Source organism: Nematolebias whitei, chromosome 15, assembly GCF_014905685.2.
Source record: "Nematolebias whitei isolate Nwh7 chromosome 15, NemWhi1, whole genome shotgun sequence".
Classification (NCBI taxonomy): Eukaryota; Metazoa; Chordata; class Actinopteri; order Cyprinodontiformes; family Rivulidae; genus Nematolebias; species Nematolebias whitei.
The window spans coordinates 11,188,796-11,209,426 of record NC_056512.1 but is presented as its reverse complement, the minus strand read 5'-3'; the positions used below and the strand labels follow the sequence as shown (position 1 = coordinate 11,209,426).

Below are 20,631 nucleotides of genomic sequence, written 5' to 3'. Positions count from 1 at the left end.
TGTGTGAATCTCACTGCTCACTTAAAAAAATATATTTACCTGTTAAAAACTCTAAGTTTGCAACTGTTTAACCAGATAGGTTTGCTGAACAGTGGATAACCATGGCAGATGTGACAGAAACAAATATTTTTCCGTGTGGTGGGAAGGACTGGTTAGAAAGAGCGTTAACGCTGCTAACAGAATCCTTACATCCATATGGTGAACAGGTGGACAGCATGAACTCAACAGAGTTATTGGATGAGCTGAAGGATGTTGCATAAAGAGTGACTTCTGCAGACATAACAAAGTCAAGCTATGAACATCTGGATAAATTTGCACTCTTGCTGAAGGCTAAATTTTATATTGAAGCCAACAAAGCTGAAGACCTTGCAATAAGGTTAAACAGCGAAACAGAGGAGTATCTAAGACTCATGGCACAGTCTAAATTTGATAAGGAGACCTGGGCAAATTAATTAAAACGTGAGAGAGAGCTCTCACAAGCTCAGCTGTCGTTACAAGCAGACTCATATGAGGTGAAGCTACGTGAAACTGGGATTAAGTACCAAGTACTGTGTTCAGACAAGGATGCGCTACAACGAGAGGTGCAGCTCACATCAAAAGCTCTGAACGAGTACAGATTGGAAAATGCAGCGTTAGTCCAACAAGGCGTGCGTTTACAAAGTGAAGTCATACATCACATCACAAGGCCTATCTGAACGACCTTGACTTCCAATTAAGAAGCTATCCCAACGCTACAGTTGAGGATAAAGTAGGTTTGATCAGGCTCACTTCAACCAGGACGGTGTTTTCCTTCATAGAGCGTCAACCTGATGCCACAAGAAAGGATTACCGTCTGTTATGTGCTGCTTTTATGAAAGAGTATTCCCCTTGCGCGGGACCTGGCTTTTATCCAGCCGCCGACAAGGTCATGCAAGGTAAGAATGAGCACCCAAGGGCATATTATTCCAGGATTTTGCAGGCTAATTTTGGTTACAGGAACGAGACCAGCATGGAGGAGGAGGAAGCGTTTAATTTCGTTTTCAGCAAAAATCTCCACCCTGACATAAGCACGTCAGTGCAAATGATGGCTAATGTCAAAGAGAAATCCATTCATGAGATAAAAAGTTGTGCTGTGAATGTCTTTGAAGCCCGTTCACAGGCCAAAACACCCATTGAGGTGTTCCCAGGTGAGAGGATTCCTGCCCAGTCATTAGAAATGGAAGGGACGAGTGCTTCAGCTCCCCCTCCCAAAAAAAGTGAGAGGAAACGAGGTTTCCCAGCAGCCAAACCACAACAGGTGAGTGCCCCCTGGTCCAGACGAGATCCTAAATGGTTTCCCAAGAAACCAGAGGATGAATGAACGTACCAGAAGGGGGGTGAATGCCCTAAGTGTAAAAAGTATGGCACCAAAAGTGACCAATACAAACAGGGATCCCACTGGGAACCCCAGAGGGGGGGACCTGCTTCTCCACTACGTCGGACTGAACAGCCTGAGACGAAAAAGAAACAGCAGCAGGTCCAGAAAGAGAGCCGCAGACCTCTAAGCTCGGACGAGACAGAGAGTGTGCGTCGGTTCTTGGAATTGTTGGAAGGTGTTGCCACGGACAAACAACCTAACGCGTTGTTTGGCAATATCATTGCTGATAAGTCAGAGCACACAGACAACACCGTTACTGCTGTCACAGTCACCATGACGCTGTTGTTGTAAACTCTGACACACCCTCACCTGAAAGAGGGGGGGGTACAATCACACGTCACCGACAGTGACCCGTCACAAACTGAAACCTCAGAAACAGCAACAGCTGTGCTAACGGTTCAGTCAAACCAGGGTGACACAAACAACAACGTTGCCGCTGTCACGGACAGTCACCAGGACCTTTTTATAACAAACAATGAGAGCCCCTCAACACACAGTGGGCGGGTGATCTCATATATCAGTGACGGAGGCCCGTCAAAAGCTGAACTCCCAGGAGCAGCAGCAACTGCACCAACGGTTCGGAAAAACCGGGATTACACAGGTAAAGGTAAACATAAGAAGAAACGTCAGCCAAAACCTACAAGGTTCCTGTGTAACCTGATCAGAAAGGGGGTCGCTAAAAATGCTTACCTGTCGATCACACTTGAAGGAGTCGTCACACATGAAGCCCTACTGGATGGGGGAGCCGACATAACTATTATGTCTGCCAAACTGTTCGAGGAGCTCAGGACTGCCGCTAATGGTTTTCATAGGGACATACCTTTCATAGAATGTGCTATAGGGCTGCAGGGCCTTGCAGAGACAAGGACAACCCTAACAGCTATAGCTATGGTTCACATGCAGGTTGGCGAGATGACACTATACCACCCGGTATATGTGTCTATGGTTGACTCATTCCCATTTTTGATCGGCCAGGATTTTATAAATCGCTTTGACGTGATTATAGATTATGGTAAATGGACAATGTGGGCTAGAGTGAGCAAACCCCTGCCAATACCCATGCCTCCTGAGACAGTCACAGACTGCCCAACAGCAGGCACCACCGAAGGCACTGAGGACCTCTCGGCAGAGAATATAGTCCCGGTAAGTACGCCTTCAAAAGCTTGTGAGACCAAAGAGACCCAGCCGGTGGACCCAACTCTGACTGAACTGGAAAGCCTCCTCTGCGAGCTGAGACAGTCAGAGCCCACCGGGTTCTACCTACAGTTGGTAGTTAAAGGTGTAGAGATCCAAGGATCCCACACCGAAGATGCTGTACTGTCGCTGTGGACAGATAAATCAGCTATTAACCAAGCTTTCTACAAAACATTGGTTAAAAAACATTTGGGTCCAGTTCTGATCAAGAAAGCTTTCCGCTTTCCACTGTATCCCAACAGTCCACGTATGATGACTGCAAAAGGAGTCATTAACCTGAAACTGAACTGAATTCCTCGTGGTCCAAGACTTACCACATGCAACCTACATAGGCTCTGACATCTTGGTAAGATTAGGTGTCCAAGTGGACACCAGCCACAATGTACTGTGGTCAGTAAAACAAGCCAAAAAGGATCCTCCTGTGCTAGACACAGCAAACCTTATGGCTGGACAGACCATTCCAGAGGTCTGCCAGGTTGCTAGCAACCAAAATACCTCAGTACCACCTCAGGTAACAAACCTGATGGTACTAGTCCACATTGTGGCGGGACAAGCTATTAGCCTTAAACACACGTACTTTCAACCATCTCCTACGTTTTTCAAACTAGGACTGTCCATTGAGGCCACGAGCCAAGTGAGCCTCGACTCCAGAACCACATCTGTCGCTGTGTGCAACACAGACACGGAGGAGGTACTGATCCCGAGAAACACAAGGCTAGGATGGTTGATATCCACAGATTTTCATGATTTTGAGCTTGGCATCCCATTTCTGGGAGGACTCCCAGACAACCTGATATCGAGTCAAGAGACTGGTCCAGTTTGGTTCACGAAACCAACACAGGCCATAGCTCTTTTCTCAACCAATGATGTCGATTTAGGACCTCAAACCTATAGTGTCTTACCTTTAAACAGGTTTGACAACACAGAAGGGGACTCACTGGAGCTCCCCGAACATCAAGAACCCGTAGCAATCGCTTCACAGATTGAACAGGTGGTCGCCCAAGCCGACGCCCTGACGACTCATGAAGAAAGGGATAAACTCCGCCAAGTTCTCCTGAAATATGAGAAGTCATTCTCGACTGACTCATTGGATTGTGGGTTGACCTCGCTTCACACAGTGAGCATCCCAACTCCGCCAGACTCACCGCCTACATTTGTCAGACAATACAAGATTCCCCTGACAGCACATCAAACTGTCAAGGAAATCATTGATGACCTTTTAGTTAAAGGCATAATCAGACATTGTAATAGCACCTACTCTGCACCTTTATGGCCAGTTTTGAAACCAAATGGTAAGTGGAGACTTACCATACACTACAGAAAGCTAAACAAACAAGTTCCTTTATTTAGGTGGCCAATGACCCAGATCCAACAGGAACTGCCCAAGGTCACCGATGGTAAGTACTTTTCCACCCTCGACGTCGCCTCTGGTTTTTGGTGCAGGGCCAAGGTGGACTACGTTGGCCTACTAGTTGGTCCAGACGGAGTACAACCACAATTGACTCGCACCCAAGGCCTAGATAATCTCAAAGTTCCCACCAATCTCAGAGAACTACAAAGTTTTCTGGGTGTGTTTAACTACTCACGCCAATTCATAGAGAACTATGCAGACCTTACGAAGCCACTGACTGAACTCTTAAAGAAAGACGTCCCATTTGTCTGGACTGTTAACCAACAACAGGCAATGAACGCTCTCAGGGACAGACTCAAGTCAGCCCCATGTCTAGTCTATCCAGACTACAACAGAGAGTTTCACCTGGAAGTGGGCTTCTCAGCTCACTGCATGAGTGCTGGTCTGTACCAGATGCACAACAAAGACAAGCGTGTGGTGGCCTATGCCAGTAAGACAATGGCAGGCCCCGAATTAAAGTTCTCAGACTGTGAGAAAGCTCTACTGATCACTGTGTGGGCAGTTAAACACTTCTCCAGTTACATCGGTGGACAAAAAATCATTGTTGAAACACAACACCATCCAGTGACTTTCCTGAATAGCCAACGCATCAGAGATGGTATGGTGACAAACTCATGGGTAGCCACATGGCTCATGGCGCTTCAAAGTTTTGACCTAGACTTCTGCTTCGGACAAAACAAGAAGTCACATTTGGGCACCGAACTGGCACTTTGCCAGGAATGTACACAAGATGTACTTGCCACCCATCCGCCAGCTGCGGAAAAACCCTCAGTAAGTGATGACCCGAATCACCACTACTTTGATAGCAATATCTGCAAAGATATGACAACACTGTACGTGGATGGATGCTCATTCCACCACGAACAAACCTGCAAATCAGGTGTTGGAGGGATCCTCCTCCAAGACCAACAAGAGGTCACTTTTAGCTATAAATTAGGCTCTCAGACTTCTCAGTACGCTGAGATAGTAGGAATCCTAATAGCTCTCCAGATGGCAGTAGAACGCTCCATCCAAACGTTAGTCATCTGCACGGACTCTAATTACGCTCGACTTAGGTTCTTGTGTCATCTCGCTCTGTGGAAACAGAACGGCTTTCTCACAAGCAACAAGAAAGTGGTCAAACACAAAGAGCTTTTCATGGCATGTGATCACTTGGTGACATCACATGACCTACAGGTCTACTGGAAAAAGTTTCCAGGACATTCAAGAGAACTAGGTGATGACAAGCGGTATAATGACCTTGCAGACTTCCTAGCCAAGGACGGAGCTGTGATCGGCCCTCTGTGGTCCTTTGACCCCTCCTGGCTGCTCACAACTCTGTCAGTACAACCTACAGCCGAGGTAATGGCAGTCACATTTGCACAGGCTGCAGCCAAACCGGCTGACAACACAGTCTCTGTACAACCCGTGCTGACTGACCCGGTTATCATCCAACTTCAGAAGTTGGATCCTGTGATAAACTCGATGATGCTGTACTTGACTGACCCAGAGAAAAACACTCCGTCCAAAGCAGACCTGGATTCCAATCCAGACCTTAAAGTCCTCTTTCAGCTGCGCAAACAGCTAAAACTAATCAAGGGCATCCTAACTTTTGCTCATGGACCGACTTCCTCACCCGTGTTCGTGGTCCCCCATGACCACAGGGGGTGATGTTAGTTCATGCGCATGACCTCCCGTCCGCAGGACACAAGGGAGATAACGCCACGCTGAAAGCATTAAAACAAGTTGCTTATTGGCCTGGACTGAAAAAGGATGTCAAGAACTATATTAAAGGGTGCCTGGTCTGTGGCCAGTTTCAGCCATCCAGACCACTCCACAGAGCACCACTGCAAAGTAGAGGCATTGCATTCCCATGGTCCGACCTCCAGATCGACTGGGTTGGACCACTTACTAAGAGCACTAGAGGAAATAAATATTTTCTCACGGTAACTTGCGCATTTACCAAATGGGTAGAATGCCTACCAACTCCTAACGACACAGCACAAACAACTGCTATGTTACTAATGAATCATGTATTTTCAAGGTTTGGACTTCCCCTCAGGGTGAACTCAGACCAAGGTATGCACTTCACAGCTGAAGTGATGAAAGAATTGTGGAAGATGCTAGGCATCAAAGTCAACTTCCATGTTGGCTACCACCCACGGGCCCCAGGCCAAGTAGAGAGAGCAAACAGAACTGTGGTAAGTATTTTGAAGAAATACGTAGCCGCAAACCACAAGGACTGGGACGTGAAACTCCCTCTGGTCTTCATGGCCATAAGGGCCACTCCACACACATCGACTGGCATCTCCCTTCGAGATGATGACGGGTCGACAAATGACTCTCCCTCTACACCTGTTGTACCAACCAGGCGATGCAGCCATGGCAACAGCCTACACCACACAACAATACATGAATGATTCGGAGGAACACCTTAAAAACGCCTTTGCGTTTGCCCAGAAAAACCTGGAAAAATCCGCTGAAGGACAAAAGGCGTACTATGACCAAAAGGCCTCTCACGAGGAACTCCAAGTGGGCGATAGGGTCTGGTACTACACGTTCACCCCCACAACCGGGAAAAGAGAGTCCGGGACCGGAACTCTCGCCCGCAAACTGATGCCCAGGTGGACTGGACTCCACCTGATAACAGACAAACTGTCTCCGGTTGTCTATCAGGTCAAAATCAGCAAAGGCCAGAAGGAGCCAATGGTTAAATGGGTACATTGAAACCAGGTTAAACTACACAAGGCGTTCAATAACTCCACAAGAGACAAAGATCTCACAAACTCAGACCTAGTGGGAAAAAGGGTCGTCCAAGCAGAAACTAAATAAGTTTAAGCTTAATTAAGTGTTAAGATAACAACTCAGATGCGATAACGTGATCAAATCTGACAGTCGGAGTGAGTGACGCACCGAAACGTAGTTTTCTAGCTGCTTAATCACTACTTTTGTCGATGTTGAAACGTTGTTTTTCTGGTTGCTTAATCACTATTTTTGTCGATGTTGAGACATCGTTTAATTGGTTTTTGGTATTGTTTCTGAACACCCCCAGCAAGAAGGAATTTTGTGTGTACTTTAGGTAGAGACTAAAAGGACTTTAACTATGCCAACATGCAGTTCATTTGTTAAAATTCAATCTTTGAGGAGTCAATGTAGATTAATGCTACCTTAAGTACTATAACCTACATTGGTCTCACGACGCTCAAGCCGAACCTACTCGAACAATCCTATTCCGGGTGGGTGGGTGGGTGGGGGGGGGGGGGGGGCGCTAGCTAATCCTTCAGTTGAGTCTCGCCATAAACTCCAAAACATTTAGGGGAAAACCAAAAACCAAACCTCAAGTCGTTCGTCTAAAAGGACAACAGACAATGGAACCAAACTATATTTTGCCATGTAAATCTAACTTAAACCAAGTTAGGAATGGAAAAATAGTTTGGAATGCCTTCTATAGGTATAAATCCCTATATATAAATTTTCAGCAAAACCCACCCCTTTAAACTGGTAACTGTAGCTGATCTAAACCATGATAGCGTACACATCAGGTGCATATGGGTTAAGGTCTTATGTAAAATCCCACTCATAAGCCCAACTAAAACCACATAAATGCATAACACATAGAACCAGAATGGCACCCACTGGGAACCACCAGCAGCAACCTTTGCTGAAGGGACCTACAGCTCCAACGTGGGTCTCCAATCTCCATCCAGTGGTCGCCTCTGTAGTTCAATCGAGGGAACCCCTCTGCATGCTGATCAATTAACACCTCCAATCGTTGTGGATTTATCGTTGTGGATTATATGACTTTTTCCAATGGATTACAAACTTTGTTTCCAAGGGGTCAAAGCATTGCTATAATGGAATTACCCACAACCTTATGGAATTACCAACAACATTGTGGAATTGCCTAAACCGTTGTGGGATTACCTTATTTGACTTTTGTTTTCCTCTTGTTGGATTACATCAAGCTCAAGGACATTCGGAGGCGTAAGTTCATGTTGGAATTCATCCCCATGGACAGGCGATGATTTCCAAAGGGGGGACTGTAGTGAACTCGGCCTCCGACCAAAACCTGCCTCTGAAGACCTTCATGGGACAGGAACTGTTATTTCATTGATTTGAATCCAGAAATACAAATTAGCTCATCCAGAGACTGTCTAATTGTATCCTGAAGTAATCAATTGAAAGAACACTCTTCTTTTTATATTATCATTACTATTTTACAATATCTTGATAATCAAAAGTGTGTTTACTTCATACCATTTCTAAATGTTGAAGTGAACCACTCATTTTAAATCAACTGTGAAACAGTATTAATGATTTTTTAATCCTCATTTAAATTAGAAATCAAGTTAAATGTCTATTTACAAAGTAATTATGCATTTTGATCTTCTTTCTGAATCAGAAGTATTGATGTCGGTCAAAAGTCAGAGACAGTTAGAAAGAAGTTTTTAGAACAGGCTGTATTGTTTTTAAACCTAGCAGATGGTAAAAAGAGAAACACTGGCACCTGCAAAGTTTCTCACTTCCTCAAAACATTTCCCTGTCTGTACTAAACATTCCTAAACATTCTTGCAATTTCTTGACTTGTAATAACCCTCTGACATCACTAGAACCACCCCCTGTTGGTTGTTTCAACCAATCAGGAAGTCCTGAATTGACCAGAAGTGAGAACTCTTTAAAAGTCCACACTTCCTGGAACTTCTAGTCTTCAAGTGGGTCTCCTGAGCCTCTCAGTCTTCAGAGTCTTTGATGGAGTCTTCCACATCTGAGTGGAAACTCTGACGGACCGACAGCTTGCCCTGTATCCACCTGGGAGATGAGCGTGTTTATTGAACGGAGTAAACGACACGACTCCTGGCGATGGCCAGCCGCTCCTACCAGAGACGCTGGAAGGTAGCGTTGAAATGGACCCGACACCGGAGCTGATTAATTTCTGCAAAGGTAACGAGTCGTGCCGCGCCAAGTGTACCGGAGATTTGAGCTGGTGTTGAAAGGAGCGTGCCATTCTGCTGTCCGAACAGACATCCCCCTTCACCCATCTTTTCTCTTCATTCCTTCCTTTAAAACTCTTCTATTTTGCCAGTAATCTTAATGCCTTCAGAAATGTCTTGTTTTATTAAGTAAAACGTGCCAAGTTTTATTAATCAGAACCAGATCAGCTAATCACGTGTACATGTTTTGATGTTAAATTTTGATTCTGTTAAATAAATGACCATTTATTCTGATGGGTCAAATGAAATTAACGTCTCATGTCACTGATTTAAACACAGTCCTCACAGTACCTCGTCACATGGCCTTAATTTAACTCGAAAAAGAGAGAACCCGCTATACTTAAATAATTAGTAGTGAAAGGTGCAGCTAAGCTGGCCCTGTCATCACTACATTAGCTTTCATGGCTGCCACAGCTATTCAAATTCAAGTCAATTTATTGTCATTTCCATCACATGTGGTACACAGAGTTCCAACGATCCCAATTCACTCAGCCTTAAACAAAAAATTGTACGTCAGTAGATTTTACAGATATAGAAGGAAAAATAGGTGTGGTACTAGCTGAGAGTCATTCATAACACACTGAGTGCTAACAGATCACGCAAGATACTATAATATTGCAAAATTGTGTGCATAATATTTTCAAGGTTTGCGTAAAAGGGCTATATTTTCATCATTTCTCAACATAAAAAGGTTGTTTTATAAAATGTGAAAGGTAGCAGGTGTATTCCTTTAATGAATACCAGGCCTTTCAATTTTATGAAGGAACAATTGTATTGTTTTGCTTGAATCGAAGTATGCTCCTTTGAGCACTGTTTTATCGCTGAACTTCTCTTTTCTCTGCCAGGATGATGGTGACTGGATACAGACGCCCACTGGAGGAGAAAGATTTATGGTCTTTGAATGCTGAGGACTGTTCACACAAAGTGGTGCCCCAGCTGGTGCACTGCTGGAACTCAGAATGCCAAAAGGTCAAGAGGTCAGGAGACAATAATGTGTTTAGTACTTTTGTAAAAGAGAGGGTAAACCAAGTAATGCTTCTGTTTTTGTTGATTCTGCTAGGTAACCCCTTTTTGTTGAACAGCTTCTCCTGATTTCTCAGTCAAACTGCTATCAAATATTTATCTTAATCACACAGCATGGAAAGGCAGGTTATATATATATTTTTTTGCCTGTGTCTGCATATTTACATGTTTTTAAATAAATATTTATAGATTTATTTTAATTAATAAATAAAGGGGCGGCTGTGGCTGAGTGATTAGAGCAATGCGAGAGTTGGGGGTTTGAATCTACCAGCAGTCACATGCTGAAGTGTCCCTGGGCAAGACACTGAACCCCTCATAGCCTCTGATGTGTGTCCCATCAGTGTATGAATGTGATCTAAAGCACTGATTAGTCTCTTTAGAATGATTTGTAAAATTAGCTTTGTAGAGATCTAACAGAGTGCTGTATGAATGGGTAAATGAGGACACAGATTGTAGTGTAAAGTGCTTTGAGTATCTTGAAATAAGATAGAAAGGTGCTATATAAGTACACTCCATTTACCATTTAATATTATAAGAACGAGAGCAAAGAACAAGCAATCTTCCCTCCTTAAAGCAAAAATAAAAAAATACATTGACTCTTATCTTTGCCCACTCACCAACATATATAGGACAGCACATTTGTAAAACAAAATAATTAAATAATTGATAACTAATCCAGCCAGTCTTTTCACACATAACGATTGTTGCATCAAAATGCTGTGATATCTAATGTTAAAAATATCAAACAATAGCTAGTTTCTCAATGAATTATATAAAAAGGTCCAATATTTAAATAAATGTGTCTTTATGACTTGTGCTGTTATATTTCAGCTTCTGTAATGGGGATTGTAACACATTTGCAAATGAGGGGGATCTTGCTGATTTCTACTTCATACAAAGTATTCTTTACACCATCAATGTTAAAAAGGTTGTATTTTTCTGCATGGTGTCAAATTATACATTATTGAGTTATTCCAAAAATAGCAATGGCAGGATCAGGAGCTACATCCATCTATCCATCCATTATCTTTCGCTCGTTCCGTAGTCTGGTCACGGAAGCAACAGCTTAAGGGGAGAAGCCCAAACATGTCTTTCCACAGCCACCTTTTACAGCTATTCTGGAAGGACTCCGTGGTGTTCATTCATTCAACCTTTATTTAAACAGATAAATCACAATGAGTCTCAAAGACTCATTTACAAGCGAGACTTGTTTGAACAGACAACAAAAAGTGGTGAAAATGACAACAAAGGGTTTGGAGACTGACATCTACCTTAAGTCTGTGTCAGTCCACTCGGTGCCAAAAAAATTCCTAACATGCTCTCAATTTTTGGCTGAAGGTTAACAGCATGATAATGGGGGAAAAAAAACTTTTACACGAGCACATAATGACACCGACATTCCGCAGGGGAGGGGGACGCAAGGACGGTGAGCATGTCCAGAGCCAACACACAGAGGAACTGCAAAGTTCAGATAAGATTACTCAGTTCACATAGTTCCATCTGGAGAGATCCGTACACTCTCAGGGGTGCTGAGGACGGCCAAGGACGTCAGATAGAATCCAGAGTCCTGAAATGATGACGGCTTTGGCTGGGCCCCTCTGATTGGACTGTAGACTTCCTCGGTTGGAGGGGGGGAGGGGCAGAGCATCAAAGGTTTACAAAGCTTCCAGGCGAATTAAGATAAGGTAGCTTGTCAAGGCCAGTCAGGGAGCATGATTGTTTTGGGGACAGGCAGAACTTTACTGACATCTACCATAAGTCTGTGTCAGTCCACTCTGTTCCAAAATGTCCAAATTAAATCGCCACACCACTAGACCGTACCTGAAAGTAATCCCTGAGATCTGATCCATCCTGCCAAAAGCATTTGAGTCTGGGTGCTTGAGGCATTAACCAAGCCATCATATAAGGCAGGCTGCCTGACCAGGTCCAAATTTTCTGCCGACAACTTCCTTGTTTGTTGATAAACAAGGAACCAGCCGAATCCAAAAAGCAGAAAACCAGTTATTATCAATCCAATTTTATATGGGTCCTTAACATCCACGAATGACAGCAGAGATAGACACATCATCAAGTCTTCCAAGTCGATGAGATATCCAGCTGCATGCGTGCCAACAGGGCAAATCGGCTCGCCTAAAGCCTGTCTTTTCTTCAAAAGAAATGTTATCAATTCTGTCGAAGGACCAAATGACCAAATCCATAGCAGAATTATGATTCAGAAGATTTGTAGAATAGAGACTCTAAAGCAGTTTTGCAGACAGGACAGAGCAAAGCAAAGCGGAGAGGGAGAGGAGGAGAAATGTGTCTGCCCTTGACAAGAGCAAGTGTTGAAGGATATAAGGGCAGCATAGATACATAGTCTCCAGTGTTTCCTGGATCTTCCCCCCAAGGTCTTCTCCCAGTTGGACATGCCCATAAAAAAGTCTGTCACCTAGGCGCCACTTGGTCATGAGTTGGAACTGGTGTTAGGGGAGACTGCTGGATAGACCCTGTAAACTCAGAGAAAAGGTAAGGGTGAAATGGGAACATCTGGTGGAGCCCCCCGTCTTACAGAGCTTCACCTTTTACCTCTAAGAGAGTTTTCACATACACTGCCTGGCCAAAAGAAAAAAGTTACCACCTGGATTTAACTAAGCAAATAGGTACAAGCCTCCTGTTAGATAATTACTGCATGGGCGATTATCTTTCAGCTGGCAACAAGTTATTTGAAGTACCATTATGTCGAAAACATTGCCTTCGACCTGAGAGATATTTTGAGAACCAGCCAATAGTGTGATCTGAGAAGCCAATATTTGAGAGCTTGTGGCATAAGATGTCATGATCTACTTACAATATCAAAGGCTTTGGACAGGTCTAAGTAAAGTGCAGCACAGTAATCCTTAGCATTGAAAGCTTCAAGAACATAATTAAAAACCTTTAGCCAAGCAGTCGTTGTGCTGTGTTGTTTTCTGAAGCCGGATTGGAGAAAAGATAAAATATTGAAAGAGTCCAAATACTTCTTGACTTTATTTATTTATTGCTTATCAGTTTTATTGTATTATTATTTATCAGTTTTTCTAAAACGTTAGCTAAATTACATAGTTTAGAGATTTGTCGATAATTGTTCAAAATAGTGGGATCTCCTCCCTTCAATAATGGCAGCACAAAAGCCGTTTTTCAAGCATCTGGGACAGTATTTTGTTGTATAGACAGATAAAAAATGTATGACACCAGTTCTGCTATAATTTGTGCAGCTAGACTTAAGAAGTAAGGGAGGTCATCAGGGCCTGCAGATTTTTTAATATCCAGATCTTTTAACAGTTTGGTAACCTCACTGACAGAAAACGGTGAAAAAGAAAATGGATGGTTTACTGAGGCTTGACTTGTTGTTGGAGTAGGTGATTTACCATTAGAAACTGTATCAAACAAGGAACTGGAGGCAGCAAATTGTTTGTTGAAACAATATAGCATCTCATGCTTATCTGACACAGAGGCAGAGTTGACAAATAATTGTGGTGGCAGGTCAAATGTGTGAATGCTGCCATCAAGAGATTTAATAGTTTTCCAGAAGCTCTTTGGATTGTTTAGATTTTTGGTAGTCTAAGATAGATAGTAGTTTTGTTTTGCAGCTTTAATGGAAGCTGTATAGCGATTCTGTAACTGACAAAATTGCAACCAATGGATGTCCGAACCAGTCTGTTTTGCTGTTGCCCAAAACTGATCCCTCCTGTGCAAGAGGTCAGCTAATGCAGAAGTAAACCAGGGACTATCCCGGCCCTGTACTCTGAACTGGAGAAGTGGAGCATGTTTATTTACAAAATGAATAAGACTATTATGAAAATAGTTCCAAGCAAGGTTTACATAATCAAGCACTTTGAGATTTTTGTTAATGAAAAGTGCGTTACAAATTAAATTCATTATTATTATTATTATTATCAATGATATGCGATGCCAGTCAAAGTGGAACAGATCCTAAATAAAGGCTTGCTCACAAAAATGCTTCATATTCCATTTGTAGGGGGATATGGGGCTGGATATATATATAGTTAATTATTAGTTATGAGTTAAGCTCAGGCAGCACGGTGGCGCAACTGGTAGAGCTGCTGCCTCTCAGCGAGCAGGTCCCTAGTTCAAATCCCGGTCCGGGGGCCTTTCTGGGTCAAGTTTGCTTGTTCTCTCCGTGCATGCGTGGGTTTTCTCCGGGTACTCCGGTTTCCTCCCACAGACCAAAAACATGCATGTTAGGCTGATTGGTAACTCTAAATTGTCCCTAGGTGTGAGTGAGCGAGTGAATGGTTGTTTGTCTCTATGTGGCCCTGTGATGGACTTGCGACCCATCCAGGGTGTACCCCGCCCTTTGCACAGTGATTGCTGGACATGGGCACCTGCGACCCCCGTGACCCAAAATGGAAGAAGCGGGTAAAGATAATGGATGGATGGATGGATGGAGTTAAGCTCATAAGATAAGCATTTATTATGAAAATAACCTTGTTTTGTGGGCACCACCTCTCTTGGAGAGGAAAAATCAGTCTCCATTTAACCCCAGATTAATGTAAAATGAAACACGAGTTCTTTTCTCGTGTTTAAAGGGCATCAAATCAGTTAATACACACAGATATGCCAAAATAATCACAAATTCAGTTGATTTTTATGTATTTTATTATAAAAATATTAATCTGTGATATATATGATGAAAGTTATGCATGACAAAATTAACTGAATATCAAATAGCTTTGCATCAAAGGTCTAATTGATTATTCAAATCAGTGAAACTTAAAACGCAGATTTTGACTGGTTCTGTTTGTGAAGTAGTTAAAATTGTGTCTAAGGTGAGTGGTAGTTTGTCTGATAAGATTATTGTGATGTTGGGTCACCAGAAAGGCATTAAAAGTCTCTTTCCTACCAGAATGAGATGTCAGAATGGTTTCCAACAGCTGCTTAAATTGATACCAGCAAGGCCTGAGATGCTCCGGTGACTGAGAGGCTGATTTTTCCTAAAAGTTCACCTACCGTCTGTTGGAAGGACGAAGGTCCGGCCACTGGCTCTGAAGTCAGCTGGGATTTACCACCCTGCAGTGTGATGGTTCTGGTTCGGTCAGGTTCTATGTCTTTCTCTCGTCCTGAGACGTCTGCAGAAAGGATGCTTCTCTCCTCAATTCTCTCCTCAATTCTCTGAGTTTAGTGTAGAAACTGGGTTTCTTTCTCTCCCAGTTCCGAGCTCCAGTGACGTGTTCTGAGATGGAGCCTCAGTCAGTGTGTAGCAGAAGTTGTAGAAGTAGATGGGAAACTTAGACTTTGTCTGTGTGTTACAGATTGACTTTGGTCCACCTCAGGAGGGGTGGTCCTAACTCTGTCATGTTTTTTATAAAGGCCTATTAAATAAATATAGTCCTTTTCTCTGTCTTAAAAGTGTCCCTTTTTAAAAGAGAAAATAAGATTAATGTTTTATCTTGAAGAAAGATGACTTAAAACAAACATTTTCATGAATAAACATTCAGGTATAAAATAAAACAGAAATGACATTAGGAATTAATAACAGACAATGTTTCACCAAAAGGTGTCGCTGTCCATCTCCTGAAAAAGAAATGTCATTAAACAAAAGGGTTCTTATGGTGTTATCTTCATGGGAACCCATCCTAGGTGTAATGCTCCTTTTTTTGATAAAGGTAAATATCAAAGTGTAGCAAGTTCAGATGTTTCAAACTTCGAGGTCAGTTGAACCAAAAGCTCTCATTAAAATGATCTGTCCGTTTCATGGGAAATGAGTTCATATTGGCAGTGAAGTTAACACGGTGACAGTTTTTTCTATTATTACATTAGTGTCAACTAAGAAGTTTGTGAGCTGAGTTGAACACCTGCAAAAAAAACGTCTGTTTGTTCCCAAGGAAATAGATGAATCTTATTTTAAACAGTTTCAAACACAAAAACACATGAATGATGTTTGTTTGAGATGAGGTGAACTGTTTTCTGAGGTGTTCTTTTCTGAGCTGGTGTTCCCCTACACATTTAAGAATCGTTCTAGGTTTAAAATGAGGCATTCTTGTATTTCTAACGGCAGCAATTACACAATGTTCACTTAGATCATTTGTAAAAACACCAAACCCAGTGTATTTATGCGGCATGCTTGTGATGATAAGTTCCAAGAGAGACTATTTGGCAGGGCACTTTGGATTAGACCTAGTGCATATGTGTCAAACTCAAGGCCCAGGGGCCAAATGTGGCCCTCGTCAACATCTTATCTGGCCCCCAAGATGTTATTTTAAATGTAAAATACTTTTATCACTTTATCTAAAAAAGTTAAATCTGGTCCTCTGGACATTCAAAAAAACAAAACAAAGCAAAACAACAAAAAAATGTAGAAATGTTTTGTCTCTCATCCGAGAGACTTCCTCAGTCTGAGGTGCTGTATTCAGCTCAGTCTCTTAAATAGCACCTTCTCAGAGTGGATCAACCAGTTTTGCTGCTGACAACCAAAACCAGCTGATCACATGCTCAAGAAGGACCATCAGCCTAACAATGGATCATTAGCACACTGATGGCTGTTTACTATTCACAGAGGGCTGAGTGATACTAGCAATCAGCATTGTAAGAGGGGGACAATTGAACACGTAGGCCTCCACCGCTGTTTAACGATGGACGATTTCTTTTCACAAAGGTGGCCCCCTTTACTCCTCTCTCAAACCATCGTTCCTCTCTATCCAGGATGTGCACATCTTCATCCCTGAAAGAGTGATCGCTGGCCTGGAGATGAGTGTAGACCACAGAGTCCTGGCCTGATGATGTTGATCTTCTGTGCTGGGCCATCCTTTTGGCCAGTGGCTGTTTTGTTTCCCCGATGTAAGACTGATCACAGCCCTCCTGACACTGAACAGCATACACAACATTACTCTGTTTGTGCCGGGGGACTGGATCTTTGGGATGAAAATCAGACACCACTCTGAGCAGCAGGACCACGCTTTCCACAGAACAACCATGTCAACTCTTGAAACTGTGCCTGCAGTCAACCTACTTCACATACGGGGAGCAATATTATAGGCAGAAACATGGGTATGCTATGGGGTCTCCTGTTTCTCCTATTGTTGCCAACCTTTACATGGAGGAGGTAGAAAAGAGAGCCTTGACGTCCTTTTCAGGGACACCACCAAGTCATTGGTTCAGGTATGTCGATGACACCTGGGTTAAAATTAAATCTCAGGAAGTCCAACATTTTACTGACCATGTCAACTCTGTGGATAAATACATCAAGTTCACACGAGAAGATGAAAAAATTGGCAAGTTGGCTTTCTTGGACTGTGAGGTCTCAGTCTCTGATAGAGGACATTTGCAAACTGAGGTGTACCACAAACCCACCCACACAGACCAGTATTTGCAGTTTGACTCCCATCACCCTTTGGAGCACAAGTTAGGAGTCATCAGGACTCTGTATCACAGAGCAGACAGCGTCCCCACTAGCTCAGGAGCCAGGCAGAAGGAGAAATCCCACACAAGACAGACTCTAGAGCAATGTGGATATCCTAACTGGGCCTTCCTAAAAGCAGAGAAGAAACCCAAACAGGACTCCAGTCAGCCAACAGGTGAAAAGGAGGAACCCAGACCCAGACCAGTGGTCATTCCATATGTTGAGGGAGTATCAGAGAAACTGAGACGTTTATTTTCTAAACATAACGTCCCAGTGGCTTTTAAACCCCAAAATACATTACGGCAAAGACTGGTTCATCCCAAAGATCCAGTCCCCCGGCACAAACAGAGTAATGTTGTGTATGCTGTTCAGTGTCAGGAGGGCTGTGATCAGTCTTACATCGGGGAAACAAAACAGCCACTGGCCAAAAGGATGGCCCAGCACAGAAGATCAACATCATCAGGCCAGGACTCTGCGGTCTACACTCATCTCCAGGCCAGCGGTCACTCTTTCAGGGATGAAGATGTGCACATCCTGGATAGAGAGGAACGATGATTTGAGAGAGGAGTAAAGGAGGCCATCTTTGTGAAAAGAAATTGTCCATCGTTAAACAGGGGTGGAGGCCTACGTGTTCAATTGTCCCCCTCTTACAATGCTGTGATTGCTAGTATCACTCAGCCCTCTGTGAATAGTAAAGAGCCATCAGTGTGCTAATGATCCATTGTTAGGCTGATGGTCCTTCTTGAGCATGTGATCAGCTGGTTTTGGTTGTCAGCAGCAAAACAGGTTTATCCACTCTGAGAAGGTGCTATTTAAGAGACTGAGCTGAATACAGCACCTCAGACTGAGGAAGTCTCTCGGATGAGAGACAAAACGTTTCTACATTTTTTTGTTGTTTTGCTTTGTTTTGTTTTTTTGAATGTCCAGAGGACCAGATTTAACTTTTTTAGAATTTTCTACCTGGATTATTGAGCATGCGTCAGGATATTTTATCACTTTAATTTTTTTTTCAGTATTTTTTGATTATGATGTCGAAAGTGGAACAGAGAACATCAAATGAGACCAATCAAACTCTTGTTGAGGAACCTGCAACCAAGAAAAGATGTTGGGTATCTAACTTGAGTTAATGTACATTCTGAAACTGGCCCTTAGTTTGAAAAAGGTTTTAATTTTGGCCCCCTTTTGTAAGTAAGTTTGACACCCGTGGCCTAGTGGGACTATCAATGCGCTGACTGAGGTTTGAGGATAAACAAAATTCTTTAAATTCCTCAGACACAGGAGAGAGCCAATCTAAATTTAAATCACCTACCAGAGCCATTTCATTGGAATATAAATTTGATAAGAGCTGCATTAAAGACAACAAGCTTTCAGATGTGGTGATAGGGGGGTCTATAGTAGCCAACAACAGATAACGATTGACTAACAGACAGTTCAATGTTTAGGGCCAAGATTTCAAATTGTTTAAGTACTAGTTTTGTAAATACTAGTTGTGTTACCAAGCTAGATCTGACGTATATTGCTACACCTCCTCCCCTTCTGGGACGATATGAACAATAAATATTGAAACCTTTAATTGGGTGCGATAGATGAAGCTTTTGTCCTTGGGTACTCATGTCCCATGAGAAATTTGATAGTCAGCCTGTCTCCGAGGCCATTGGGAGTCTGATTCAGATAAGCTTGATTTAGTTTTTTCTTCAGGCAGACAGATTTTTTTCTTCAGGCTTGAGTCCATCTGGGCGTTCTGGTTCCGAAAAAGCCTAATTGTGGGATTCCATTCCACTGATCCTTGCTGAGTCTCCTTCAAGGTCGAACCCACCACGCTGACGAGTCCCAGAAGCCGCAGGTGGTATGTGATTCTCAATCGCCTCCACCTTACGGTTAAGCTCGTAGACCAGACGATTTAAAGTTCCCACAGCGAGGACCAGACCTTCACGCTGACTCGGAAGCTTTTCCATGGCCAAAACTGCTCCCGCTGTCTTTTTCAAAAGTCGATAAAACAGAGCCCCGCCGATGCCAAAAAGCAGAGTCCCTGCTATCATAAGTCCAAATATGTAAACGTCTTCAACATCCTCTTGAGACAGGACTGTAATGCACATCGATTGCCACACTCCCCACGAATCCATGACGTACTCCACAGCGTGAGTCTCAGCTGGACACGCCGGTTTTCCAGGACCTTGACGTTTTGATGAAAAAATCTTATCAATAGAGTTGAACGCCCACGATACCAAATCCATAATCTTCTTAATTTATGTTCGGGAGATGAGACCCAGGCGCTTCAGACAGACAGAGAGCAGAGCAGGAAGAAGGAAAAAAACGGGGGAGGAGAAAATGAAGCTGCCACCTCGATCAGAGCCTGAGAGGAAAATATATAAGCCGTACCTGTGTATAAGCTACAGATGTTCACCTTGTAACGTGAGTGACAGCTCACAGCTACTGAGAGAGATGTGCAGCTCTTGTTGTAGATCAAGAATCAACCACCAGATGGTGTTTTATAGACTAACTGTTCAACACACACAGAGTGAACCCCACAGGTCTTCATGACAATGACCTCCCTCACTCATGGTTACTCTACTGAATGGACTAACACATAATGAACACATAAACTAGACTAACAAGAACAGACTAATCACTAAAAGATGAAAATTAAAAGTGATGAAAATTTTAGAAAAACAAAATAATTTAACAATTATGTTTAAAATACAGTACATTATGAATGATTAGTCTTCCATCCATCTATCCATCCATTATCTTTACCCACTTCTTTCTTTTTTGAGTCACAGGGGTCATTGGTGCCCATATCCAGCAGTCACTGTGAGAGAGGTGGGGGACACCCTGGACAGGTCTCCAGTCCATCACAGGAACACATAGAGACAAATGAGACAAACAGCCATTCACTCTCTCACTCACACCTAGAGACAATTTAGAGTTACCAATCAGTCTAACATGCAAGTTTTTAGTCTGTGGGAGGAAACTGGAGTACCCAGAGAAAACCAACGCAGCACGGAGAGAACATGCAAACTCCACCCAGAAAGGTCCCGGGCCGGGATTTGAACTGGCGACTTTCTCGCTGATTAGTCTTAGCATTAAAAACTGAATGATAAATTTTGATGTCAGGCCTTTAATGACCAAAATGTCTCAATGGCTTAACATATTTGTACTCTAAAGAGTCAAAATTTAATTGATGAAATAGTTTAAAAATGTTAAAACTATTAAGCAATACTGTTAAAGAAATTTCAACCTATGAACAGATAGTTCTGACTGA

General features: G+C 42.9%; 1 protein-coding gene across 1 annotated transcript in view; it reads left to right on the top strand.

Annotated features, from left to right (window-relative positions):
• LOC119421956 (multidrug resistance-associated protein 1-like) overlaps positions 1-20,631 on the top strand; it is a 217,184-nt gene that overhangs the window by 66,479 nt on the left and 130,074 nt on the right. Inside the window, exon 7 of the mRNA XM_037689314.1 lies at positions 9,817-9,948. Coding sequence (XP_037545242.1) covers positions 9,817-9,948 — 132 coding nt within the window. The remainder of the gene's footprint in view (positions 1-9,816; positions 9,949-20,631) is intronic.